This window comes from Silene latifolia, chromosome 6, assembly GCF_048544455.1.
Source record: "Silene latifolia isolate original U9 population chromosome 6, ASM4854445v1, whole genome shotgun sequence".
NCBI classification, from domain to species: domain Eukaryota; kingdom Viridiplantae; phylum Streptophyta; class Magnoliopsida; order Caryophyllales; family Caryophyllaceae; genus Silene; species Silene latifolia.
The window spans coordinates 17744586-17758147 of NC_133531.1; the positions used below are offsets into that span (position 1 = coordinate 17744586).

The 13562-nt window shown below is 39.3% G+C and overlaps 1 protein-coding gene across 1 annotated transcript; it reads right to left on the reverse strand.

Annotated features, from left to right (window-relative positions):
• Nucleotides 1-12510: 12510 nt before the first annotated feature.
• On the reverse strand, nucleotides 12511-12968 carry LOC141587670 (polyadenylate-binding protein 2). The gene is made up of 2 exons (XM_074409144.1): nucleotides 12819-12968; nucleotides 12511-12744 (listed from the first exon to the last, which is right to left on the reverse strand). The coding sequence occupies exons 1-2, from the start codon at nucleotides 12966-12968 to the stop codon at nucleotides 12511-12513; spliced, it is 384 nt and encodes a 127-aa protein (XP_074265245.1).
• Between the last annotated feature and the right edge of the window lie 594 nt (nucleotides 12969-13562).

Here is a 13562-nt window from a genome sequence, read left to right on the forward strand (position 1 = left end):
AACCTATGAAATGGACAAGCCATCACACATTCACACATAAGAAATCGAGTTGTATATTGATTGGCATTTTTTTTTTTCGACAAAAGTAAACCATTATATTAAAGGAAATTAAACAGAAAACAGAAGAGTCTGAACCCAATGCCACTACAACAAGAAACTAACCAGTAGCTAAACTAACCGACCAGTTACGTCGGGAACGAAGAAAAGTGCGAATTCCAGACAGGGAATGACGCACATCGATTGGAACTGGCATTTGAGATGCCAGAACTGAAGATAATTTTGGCGATGAAACGATAAAAGCAATGTCAGTAGACGAAACATCCTGAGTCTTCATGACCTGGTGCAATGCATGAGAATGCGCCGCGAAAAGAGAGGAAGCACGCAAGTAGAAGACCTTAGGTAAGCAAGTATCAGATACAACAGTAGCCACATATCCATTCTGAAAGGAACTCCTGCAAATAGAGATCTTGTAAGAGATCGTAGCACGCGAAAATGTTGGAGACCTACCTGCCAGATTGGAAAATCGTCGTGATTGAAACTCTTCAAGACGGAGAGAAGATAAACTTAAATGGGACTGGTGCAAGGTTTCTGCCAGACGAAGTATACGTACAGGCTCAAGAGTAGCATTGTCAAAAACAATGGAATTCCGAGTGAGCCAAATGGAGCGTAAGACGCAAAAGAAGTACAGTAAATCATCAAACCCTGTCGAAGAAGAACGATGGAGATACAGCAGATGATCAGCCAGCCACTTACTGAAAGAGACAGTGGAATTAGCCATAGATCTAATTCCAAGCAACGAGGCCCTCCAGACATGCTGGATTACATCACATGAACGAAACAGATGTTCAGGAGTCTCCGTACCCGTCTGACATAACGGACAGGAAGTACCAATGCTTAAACCTCGATGGGCTAGAACAGTCTTAGTTGGAATAATGTGATGAGCTAGGCGCCAAATAAAAAGAGGAAATTTCTTTGAAAACGGAACGAGCCAAATCAATTTCCATGGGAAGACAGATAAATGTCGTGGGCGTGGCGAGAGCTTAGGTAGAAGATATTTGTAACCCGATTGGATATTATATGCACCATCCTCAGTGTATTTCCAATACAGATAATCATCAATTTCAATTTGAGGTGGTTCCATGGCCAATATGGCCTTAGCAGTGGGAGCATCGAAAACCCGAAAGATAAGAGGTGTCCTCCATGAGCCATTCTCCAAAATCAAATCAGAAAGTGTAAGAGAAAGAGGACTTGGGTCCTGTCGAACACCTGGGCACTTTCCTTGTACCCAAGGACTTGTGCGAATATTAATAGAATGGCCATTACCAACCTTCCATGCCATGGCATCAGAGCAGCGCGTTGCAACTTTACAAAGCCCTTGCCATACAAACGATGGCTGTGAAACCCTAGATTTAGGAGGAGGAATAGGGAAATCTTTTTGATACTTGGGTGTGAGATATTTGGCAAGAATACCAGTAGGATGATGATGAATGCGCCAAAAATTCTTCAAGAGATAAGCCTGACTAAGAATAGTCACTGATTTGATACCAAGACCTCCCAAATCCTGTGGTGTATGTAAGTGTGACTGAGAGAGCCAATGAATTGATCTTTGAGAAGAATTTTTACTCCACCAGAAGGCCGCAATTAAGGAGACAAGTTTTTTAGAGACTGAAAGTGGTAGAGGAACAGCAGCAAGAATATGGACCAACGAACCAATTAAGATAGAGTTAATGATAACCAACTTGCTAGGCTGCGATAAATGAAGAGATGCCCATGACGAAATTCGTGTAGTAATCTTATCCAGTAATTCATGAAAAGCATTCTTCTTACATTTAGGAAGATCCACCGGAACACCCAAGTAAGTGCCAAAGGAATCAGCAATTCTCATACGCAAAATAGATGTCATATGAGACTTGAAATCAGCTGGCGAATTCGGACTAAACTTAATAAAAGACTTTTGAAGATTAATCATTTGACCTGAGGCAGCTTCAAAATCATGGAAAATATCCCGAATAGACTCAAAAGAAGGCGGCGTTGCCTTACAGCAGATAAAAGCGTCATCAGCATAAAACAAGTGCGAAAGAGGTGGAGCATACCGAGAAATCTTAAGGCCAAAAAGTTGATGCCGGGACTCAGCTGCCTGAAGTTGACGAGAAATAATTTCCATACACATGATAAATAAATAGGGTGATAGAGGATCCCCTTGGCGTAATCCACAAGAAGGATGGAAAGAAGGGGAAGGTTCGCCATTAATCATGATACTATATTTCACAGTGGAGATGCACTCCCAAATGAGATTTCGCCAGGAAATTGGAAAACCAAAGAAGTCCAAGGCTGACATTAGAAAATTCCAGGATACCCGATCAAAAGCCTTATGCATATCTAGCTTGATTACAGAATAACAGTTTGTTCCATGTTTAGCTTTGTTAACATAGTGCATTATCTCATGAGCAATAAGGCATCCATCAGCCATGAGACGGCCAGGAACAAAAGCTTGTTGAGATTCAGAAATAATGGAAGGAATTACCAGCCTGAGACGGTTAGCCATACACTTGGAAGCCAACCGATAGATGACATTGCATAGACTAATAGGTCGAAATTGCGAGACACACTCCGGTTTAGCAGTCTTTGGTATTAGAACAATGATGGTATTGTTCCACTCCTTTAGCATGACACCCGAATTAAGAAACCGAAGAACTGCCGAGGTCACTAAATGGCCTATCTGTGGCCAAAAAGTGTGAAAAAAAAGAGGTGTAATGCCATCCGGGCCTGGGGATTTTGATGCATCCATACCACGGAGAGCATTCATAACCTCAGCTTCCTTGAAAGACTCTTGCAGTATCGAACATTCAGTGGGTCCTAACCGGGAAAAAGATAAACCAGCAAAACAAGAATGTAGAGAGTCCACACGATAGGCAGGATCCAAAGCGGTAGTAGAAGTGAGCAAAAGCTTGAAGTAATTAACAATCTCATCACTAATATCACTGGGGGATTCCAACCATACATTATCAGCAGATCGAAGGGTAATGATACGATGTTTTGTTGATCGCTGTTTCACTCGATTATAAAGAAAGCGTGTAGGAAACCCATCTAAAATCTCACTCTTGACCTTGGATCGTTGAACCCAATATTGTCTCTGATTTCGAAGCAAATGTAAGCGAGAAAAGCGAAGCTGTAGAAACTCAGACGCAGAATTGTTGTCCACTATATGGGTAGCAGTTAAATCCAAATCAGCTTCTATTTCCGACCAGTTAATCCCGTGAGATATACGATGATTGATTACCCATTGGAGGATTGCACGTCGAGCTGTAGCAAGTTTACGGGAAACTACAAACATCGCAGAACCAAAGAAAGGGGTTGCCCAAACTTGTAAAACCAATTCACGGACCTCAGGATAAGACAAGCACCAGTTATCAATACGATACGGTCTTTTACGTGGTTTAGAATCCGGGCATAAAGAAAGGATTATAGGAGCATGATCCGAGACAAGAATAGGAAGATGTAAAATTGAAGTATACGGGAAAAGAGCAAACCAATCCTGAGTAGCATAGGCACGGTCCAGTCGTTCCATTATAAAATTACCATCAAACTGACTATTCATCCAAGTAAACCGGGGTCTAAAAAAAGGAACATCCATAAGACTATTCCTAATTTTCCAAGACGTGAAATCACCTTGACCCCGAATGGAAACTGAACCGCCAAACTTATCAGCAAACAATTCAATCTGATTGAAATCGCCTAAGAGAAGTAAAGGAGAAAGATTCAAAACCTTAGAAGTAATACGATCCCATAAAGATTGGCGGTATTCAAACCGAGCTTCACCATATATAAAAATAATATATAATACATTATTTGTACAAGGAGCCATAGGGATTACTAATTTACATAAGATAAAATGAGGTTCTATATATAAGGTTGTTAAAAGTAGAGAGGTATCCCATCGCAAAAGGAGGCCGCCACTACGTCCAACTGAATCAACACCGCAACAATTAGGCAGACCCAGATGAGAAGTCTTATACGAAGCCGAGTCAAAGGTAGTCATAGTTTCTTGAAGAAACAAAATAGACGGATGATATTGGTGGACACTTCTATGTAGAAAAGGAATTGTAGGATCATCCGTCGATCCTAGCCCCCTACAATTCCAACAAAAGATCTTCATGGGTAAACGGGTGGCGAATTATGGTCCGCCACCAGACCAAAAACAGGAACCACAGCATCACCTCTGGACAAAGAAAAAGGAACAAGCGTTAGTAATGGTCCGTCCCAAGAAAGAAAAGGACCACCTTGTTCCATACGTGGTTTCTTTGACACAGGTTCATCAAGAACCGTTGAAGAAGAGCAAGAAAAAGACCGTTTAGGCCGCAAAACAGAAACAGAGCACGTCAAATCCGGTGGCCTAAAAAGGAAAGGCTCAGCAGATAAGGAACCCAACAGTAACTCAACAGGCATTGGTTCATAGTCCGTATCTACAGCCAAATCCATATAACTCATTTTGCGAGTATGCTTAAAACGAGTTCGGCTGTAAAAGTTAAAACCAATCCCTACCTTTCTTTTAAAAACAAATCTCACCGACCGTCCAAGAGAGTCCAAAGCAATGTGACGAGTATTAGAGGAACTAGCAGGGGGACGAAAAAGGCAACTAACATCCAGAGAACGAGGAGGAGTGGACGGTTCAGCGAGGCCAAGTTCAAGAGTTGCATCCACCTCCTCCTCAGGCACACTCATGCGAAAAGCGGGGGATACCTCCCTAAAGCGAGAAGGTACACCACCATGTGATGGGCCTCCCACCTCAAACGAGGAAAGGCCACCACGAGAATGGCCAGGCACAGGAAAAGGAGAAACAGTAGGCGAAAAAGGACCCGGCACAACCGAACCACGAATGACAGGGAAATTTTCAAGCAAGACCTCACGAGACTCGTCCTCATGGACACAAGTCTCAGGAGGATAATGATAGTCCATGCCATGATCATCATCATCTGAGGAGGAAGACGAAAAAGGAAACACCGGTGATCCTCCACCGGAATCCACAAGAACAGGGTCCTCAGAAGAGAGTGTATGAACATCCGAATTTAAAAAGTGGATACGAGGTGGAAGTCCAAAAATTTCAGGAGTATAAAAAGACGACCCAGGAGGGCCATGTAACACTTCCAGTCCACGAGCTGCAAGCTCATTCAAGCGAGCTTGAATACCACGAGCACCAAGAACCCTACCAGATGGACAAAAGGACACACGATGGCCCAAAAGACCACAAGTTTTGCAGAATCGGAAAACTCCTTCGTAGGAGAATCCAATCCAAAGGTGCTCTCTATCATTAAGAGAAAGATAACAACCAGGAATCAGTGGTTTGGAAAGGTCCACCCAAACTTTAACCCGGACAAAACTCCGAGGTGGAAGGAGCGATGGATATGACTCTTCCTCGCAAATATCTCCCACATGGGAGAGAAGAAAAGCAGCAACCGAGGGACTCAGGAACTGAAGAGGAAGATGGTGCACCCGTATCCAAAGAGGAACAACATGAAAGAGCAAGTTATCAGGAACAGTGGAAGGTGAAACCGGACGAAATACAAACAAACTTCCTTCAATGTTCACAGTTTGTCGCAGACGGAAGTAGGCTAAATCAACAGCTGAAGAAAACTCGAAAATGTAATAAGGCTTCATAGCACGAATTGTAACAGAGCCTTGAAGATGCCAGTGTTGAGAAATCTGATCATATAGACGGAACACATCCAAAAAGCGTTGATCAAGAATCTTGGCAATTAGAGCTTTCGAAAAATCAACACCAGTGAAATCCGCACAAAGATATAGGGGCAATTTAAGACCTACACCAGATCGACAAAGGTTAGGTTTAGAGGAAGAAGCCATATTTGATTAAAAACAGAGTTAAGAAACAGAGGAACAAAGGAGAAAAGGTTTGAACAGGGGAAGTTTAGAGGAAGGCAAAGGTGAATTTAACGGTGGCAGGGAGACAAGAGGGAGGTGAGGTGTCAAACAAAGGGCTGCATGACTGCCAACTCAGCAAATTAGGGGAAGGTAGGCAAGATTAGGCGGCGAGGAAGGAAAGTGGAGGCTTTACAAACTCTTTATGAAATCAACGGTCTAAATTGTGATTGCTTTATAAAAGTGATTTTATCGTTACAACACTAAAACCTACTTTAAGACATACCTATACTGAACGTAACTAACTGATTTGGGTGTGGTCACATTTCTTGTCATACACGAATTTTTGTTGAAGACAAGTAAATTAATTTTTTTTTTTTTTAAAAAAAATTGAGTCATATATCACCTTTGTAAAGCTAATTGCTTAGGGATTTGAAAGTCCTACGCGGTGAGGAGTCAGTTGCGTAAAAATTAGGTTATAACGTATAAACAATTAGTTGATCTTCTCTTCTTCAAGCTGACCCGAATGATCATGGAAAACACATAAAAAAAAAAGTAATCTCAAAAACTTGGGGCGAGTCCATATCCCCCAATTTTTTAGTCTACTTATCACTAGGAATCCAGGATCTTGCAACGACTAGTATAAATAAGTGTATTGTTCCACCTGGAAATCAATTGAACTGCATGCAATTCATTTGGTACTCTTATCAAACCTTACAATATAATGAAGAGCATCAAGAATTCCACAACTTCATCGGAATTGCCCTATACTTCAGATTCCAAGTACTTACCACCCGAAGTTTGGACTCATATTTTGTCAACATTACCCGCGAAAACACTATTAAAATTCAGGTGCGTATGTACATCTTGGTGCTCTATTATTGATAACCTTGATTTCGCTCACATGCATGCCCAATTCAATTCTGAAAATAATAAGAGTAATAGATTATTGGTAGCCCTCGAGGGTATGGGATTTTCAGCATCACGAACTGTCACAGTATAGGTGACTGTGACACAGAACTTGATTAGGTACATGCGAGAAATAGCAAAGTGGAAGAACGTAAAAGTAAATGAACAAACAAACGACATTTTAAAAATTGGTTCAGCCTCTACTCCGAGGCCTACGTCCAACCGTTATTTTATTGCTTGTTTAGAAATTTACTCAAACTTACTAAACCCCTTACAATGAAAATAACTCGCCAACCTACTCCGGTTGCACTCAAACTTAAAGCTACTCCGCTTCAAGAGTTTATGGGTTCTATCTCAAGGTGTTACAGAATCTTGAATCTCAAAAGTTCACTAAATGAACATAAAGATCACAATGAAGATCTAACACGAGAATCATGGAACAAACTCATTATGTCACAGTACAGCGAACTGATACTTGTAGGTTTTACAGCCTTTTTCGAAAACAATTTTGAAGACTTAAAATCAGAAAAACGTTTTGCAAACACTTGAAGAACAAAGCTTTAAATGCACAAATGATTTGCAAGGTTTTTACAATAAATGCTTTGGAAGTCTTAAGAAATAAATGTGACTAAGACACTCTATTTATAGTGGATTTAGTCTTAGGTAAGTACAACTTAGAAAAATTAAATCCAATATTAAAATGATAGCTTTGAGTGATGGTAAGTGTTAGACTATAGGCTTGGGGCTTAAGAAATCAGAAAACTTAAGCTACTACACTCAACATGTGACAATTTACCGAAATGGCAAAAGGCTTTTCTTACTTTAGAAGTTTGACAAGTCTTCTTTGCCATTTTAGTAAAAGGTGTTTGCACAAATCTAGAGGCTTAGTCAAGTGGGCTTGTGACTCCAAAATTTCAGATTATTTTCAAGCTTTTGAAAATTCAAATGTTTAAGGTTTAAAGTTTGCAAAGTTTTGACACTTAAAAACATTTGGTCGAAATTCCTCCTCCGTATGATAGTACCAGAAACCACAGTACAACGTACTGTTACATGGTTTTGTCATTACTTGACTTAAATGAGAATGTTACACTGACTCTTACATTTTTCGACTAAGACTTGGAAAATATCATTGTCTTGACTTCCTTGATTAGCTTGATCATCTTGAATCATTGTTGAAAGTCCATTTGATTGCTTCAATTACTAATCATTTCAACTAAGAACAAACAATCAAATAACAAAAGGACTTGGCATCATCAACCCAATGTGTTCTAACACCTTTGCTATACAATAGTTGGTATTTGTTCGGGTTTGCCCGTGATAGCAAGGATTATAAAGTGGTTGCGTTTGGATTTGATAATAGTCAAGGAGTAAAGGATGAAAAAATTTATTTCGCAGTTTATACTCTCACTAATCAACAATGGACCGTTAGAAATGACCCCCTCAATGTCGGTACTCTGAACAATAATGTTAGTATGTTTTGGATGTTTAATTTTGTATCAACTGCTGTTTTCTTTCGAGGCGCAGCACACTGGCTTGGAAATAATGATAACCAAAGGCTTGCATTTACTCATCTTGGTTCATTCGACTTTGATCAGGAAACATTAACCCTTTTGGAAATGCCATTTACTTGCGAAGAAAGAGGCTCCTTAAGGTTTCTTTTTCTTCTTGGGGGGTTGCTAACCGTTTTCAGTATTTCTGAAGTAACTTCCAGCATATGGGTGGTAGAGCAGGACAACCAAAAGGGGCCATGGACACTATGGTTTTCAGGGAAATCAAGTGAGGATGGTTATGAAGTATTCAAGTTGTGCTATGGTAATTTTGAAAAGGTGTTCTATTGTGAGAATGATGGTGGCTATTTATTTTGCGGGAACAAGGCTTATAATATAGCTAGTGACCAAGTGCAGCCGTTCAAAAGATATATGAGCTCTCATTTAAAACTGGAAACGTATTTGGAGAGCTTGGTGTTGTTCAAAGGATATGGAGCTCGTGATTTGAGGTCCTTCCCATGAATAAGAGAATTTCTTTCTCCAATTATTTCTACACCCTCCCTGAGTATTGATTTCTAATAGAATTGTTCACTCATTTTCAAAATTAAACAACTACCGATGTTAAAACCATTACTGAATATTTAATTGTGCTGATGTGATAGATTTTGCGTATTTTCTTCGTTTAATTGCTGTTGGTTCTAAACCATCCCCCTTGAATTTTAACACCGCTTACCTTCTTGACTGTGAGATGTTTGGTTGACCTAGATGAACCTCCATTACTTATATGTTGACGATTTTTAATTATTTATCACGTCTTTTTCATTTTTCAAAGAGAGCAAAGATTAGTCCTCCGTAAAAAGCGAGAGTAAGAGAATTCAGACATGTAATCTATTCTCTAGTACTAGATTGTATTTTTTAATGTCTTGCTGAGCAGTTAAGTACAGTATGGTGATAGGGAAGAATAATGCTGCAGATTTTGTACAAAACAATTAAACATCGTCCTAAATTAATGGCGCCTTTATGAGAAATACTACCAATGGCCTAAGGATTAAGAGTTGGCAGGTACTACAAGTCTACAATACTGTATTGTTTTGTCCTTATATTTAAGGCTGTAGTTCATAAATTCAGTTGACCTTTTTCACTTAATGCAGGGAGGATCAGGTTACGCAAAGGCGATAAAGTTCGAAAATGTGATAATGGAAGATGTTCAAAATCCTATTAGTATTATTATTGATCAATTCTACTGTGATTCCTTCACTCCTTGTGCAAATCAGGTGAATTCGACATTTCCATACAAATTGGCAATCAAAACGTAAATGGATAGAACTTATAACATGATCTCGAAAACTGGTAAGGCTCAGAGGTTCTGTAACTCGGCCAAAGGTTTTGCTTTCTGTTTCATTGATCCATTATCCGATTGGTTGACCTGCAACGATAGGACGCGAAAGACGAGTTGCTTTTGAAGCCTCCGTAGTTACCTAAACTGTTTGGCTTGACACAGCATTGCTACTACTTCATCTAGCAGGTAAAGGCAAAGGTAACAATGGGAGTTCTGGATATAACTTTGAAACTTGTTTCGGCTTTTTGGGGAACAGGAAGACATGAGTCAACTGTTGGATATTGGATAACTATCGCGTACCAGACTACCATAAACCCGCTTTCATCTACATTTTGTCTGATCAATTTAATCGGCCCGTTTTATTGCTCAAGATGGATATGTCCGTTTTAATGAGGAAATTGATAACAAAATAGAAAAATGGCGGAAAATATGCTAACTTAAAAAGCTGTTTATATCATCAGCAAGCTATTTACATGATTCTTTTCCAAATTTTGTTTTAGATTCACGTATACATATAATAACAACTTAGCAAAAAAAAAAACACAGAAAAATCTTAAGCTAAAGCGAGATTGGTCTTGCTTAAAAGTTAAAACCGTCTCAAAGTAAAAAAAAAAAAAAGGAGGGATGTTAATCTTCCTCAAAGATTGAGGACTCCCAAAGAAGCACAACAAATCTTGCTTGTATGGTAAATAAGACTTCCTTTGGGCGATTTATTTGAATATTTTTCTTAGCTTAGTTGCATACGAAGTATATAATAACAATTCGTATATCTTAAAAATTAATATATTTGTAAAAATTCCTCTGTAATAAACAAGTCATACTGTTTGAATACAATGGTAAAACGGATATATCCGTTCTGGACGAGACTAGTTATTAACATTGGTCCAGTGTGAGTCTAGTCAGTCTACGATAAAAAAAAAAACCATTAGGGTTCGTCCAAGGCGAAAAAAATATCCCCAATTATAAAATAGAAAAAATCAAATGCCAACGAATTGAGAGGTCCCGGGTTCGACTCCCTGCACGGGAGTGATGCGGTATCCACCTGTCACCTGCCATCAAGGGCAACCTTGATGACTTACTTAGTCCCCGGGTTTGCAGGGTATCCACTATCCGGGTGTTCCCTTGGGTAACCAAAAAAAAAAAATCAAATGCCGGAGGATTTTTGTTGCTTAAAAATTAGGTTATAAACGTGTGATCCTCCGTTCAATCGAAAATCGAATTCCCTCATTCCTGGAAAAATTAGGTTACAAATGATGCCGAACCCCCAAAATTCATCCAGTAGTAAAAAGCAATTGACCCAAATTTCAGCATTCAAGTTATTGCCACTGGAAATTTGGTTTGAGATTCTCGTGAAATTGCCAGCGAAAACCCTATTAAAATTAAGGTGCGTATGTAAAACTTTGTGCTCTATTATTGATGATCCTAATTTTATTCACATCCATTTTCAACTTTCCCAAATCCCCAATTTTGGGAATAATAATAAATCATTATTATCCCTCGATTGTTCATCATTATTTGCCCTCGATTGTTTGGTTTACCGTGAATATCGGGGGACAAAGTGTTTGTTGATAGTTCGTCATGAAGAAACGGGCCACATTTTGAGGAGATCTGATTTGTATTCGTACACTAAAATCGGTAGTTGTAATGGGTTGATCCTTGTTAGTAGAACTGATGATTATCCTTCTTACCGGAATGAATTGAGATTGTGGAACCCTTGTATTCGTAAATCATTTGTAATTCCCGCTTGTCCATTTCCCTCGTCTTGGCTCAAGGATTGTGAATATGTGTTATGCTCCTGCTAGTAACGATTATAAAGTCGTTGCGATTGCATCGGGAAAGGGTGTGGGTGAAAAGCCTAGACAAATGTATGTTGCCGTGTATACACTTCGTGATCAACAATGGACTTATAGAAATGTTGGATAATATATTAGTTTTCCGAACACTATTGAGATGTCTCAGCCATTTTTTTCTGTATCGACCGCTGTTTCTTTGAAAGAAGTGGCATATTGGCTTGGGAATATTGATAAAGATAGGAATCCATTTACTCATCTTGGTTCCTTTGACTTTGATACGGAAGAACCCACCTTTTCGGAACTGCCATCTAGTTGGGAAGAAAGCGGATCATTTAGGCATTTGTTTCTTCTTGGGGAATCACTAGCGATTTTTAGAATTTCTGAGGTAGCTTCCAGTATATGGGTGCTGGAACAGGACAAGAAAAACAATCCATGGACTCTATGGTTCTCCGGGCAATCAAGTTTAGATGGTTATAATTTGTTCAAGAAGTACGATGGTTCAAAAGAAAAGGTTTTCTTTTGTGAGAGTGACGGTGGCTATTTTATTATTCAGAATGAGTCGTATAATATAGCTAGTTGTGAAGTGCAGGAGTGTGAAGGTATTATAAGCCGTTATTTACAACTAGAAATGTATTCGGAGAGTTTGGTGTGGTCCAAAGGATGTGGAGCACGTGATTTGAGGTTTTTCCCTTGAATGAGCGAATGTTTATCTTACCAGTGGTGTTTGGGAAGAACCTCTGGCTGTTAGTCAACCTACCCGAAATATGTCAATTGCTATTCGTTCCTAATTTGTACTATTCCCAGCGTATTGTTCTAGGCTTGTAGTATAACATTGGTACAACTGATCCGACTTTGTTGCTTGATTTTTCTAGCTACCAATTGTGACATGCTAAAAGAAATCTCATAGAGAAACCATAAATATTTGATTTTTGTTTTCGAATCTGAGCTTCAAATGAAGATTTGGAGTTTCACATCTTGTTTGAGTGATTCACGTGCTAGGTGCTTTTACTATGTTCTGGCTTTTGGAATTTGGATGAGGATGCATTTTCCTAACAACGGGAAAACACGAGTATAAGATAGGAGTAAGTGAATTTGGATCCATAACAACTCATACAAATAGTGGACATATTGCTTCAGAAACTTTGGTCTTTAAAGCATCTAGGGATTCGAGCAAGTGCAAAACTTCTGGCTGGTCCATCTCAAGAGGCATACCTGTCACCTTCGCTGCATTCTCATGCTCTATGATGTCCATTAGTGGGTACAAGCTTTCTCCCAGCATCGTTCGCTGATGTTCTGGAGATGGGTTAGCCAATGTAATTGCTAAAGCAGTAATCGGGACAGGCTGCGCCATTCCAGTATCATGTAAAGGCATGCCACCATGTCATATGTTGGAAGCATAGCTTCAGGAATTGGGACCTCAGATATGTTACAGCCAGGTGGGTATTCGGAAACACGCCCTCTTGGAAGCATCTGTTGCTGCATCATAGGCAAAGTTTGTTGATTCTGCTGAACGGGACGAGAACCACGCCTTCTAGCCGGTCGCTGACCCTGTAATCCCTGCTGCATGTACGAAAGTCGTTTACCTAGACCAAGCAGTTTTAGCAAATCGGCATGTCAAGTAAAATTGTATGAACTATAAACTTTGTTAGCATTAGACTTTGTCGTTGGTATTCGGTAGTATTACTAAATTTGAGGTCATCGTCTCAATACTTGTAGTGAACAACTTTTATTTCATGTGCTTTTATATTTTCGTTTATGTAAATCTTGATCAAACAAAAAAGTTTGTGCAATTAACGAGTTTAAACATAAAATTCCAACTTTTCGGAGTTTGAGAGTTCATTGAGAGATGAAAATACTGATTTGTAATTGCTTAAATTTGCAATATTTTCCTCACATAAATTGAAACATGGTCGTCTCCCTAAATCACGACAGATTAAGGAGTACAATTTTGAAGTAGAGGTTAGCAATTTCGGGTTAACCCATTGGACAATTTGACATCGACCCATAAAACAGGCTGAAGTCTTAGGCTGCAAACGACCCAATTGAACCTTCACATCGTCTAAATTCTTTTGTTATTTTCCGAGATAAATTTAAAACCCAGAAATAGTACTTCTTAAATAATTAAATACAAAAAAGTAAAAAAACAATATATTCTCTTCA

What these genes read in the sequence shown, in the direction of transcription:
- LOC141587670 (XM_074409144.1), bottom strand. Translation starts at nt 12,968, where the DNA reads ATGCAGCAGGGATTACAGGGTCAGCGACCGGCTAGAAGGCGTGGTTCT. An exon ending in CTGGCTGTAACATATCTGAG is followed by an intron (nt 12,745 to 12,818) that starts GTCCCAATTCCT and finishes GGAATGGCGCAG; the next exon opens with CCTGTCCCGATTACTGCTTT.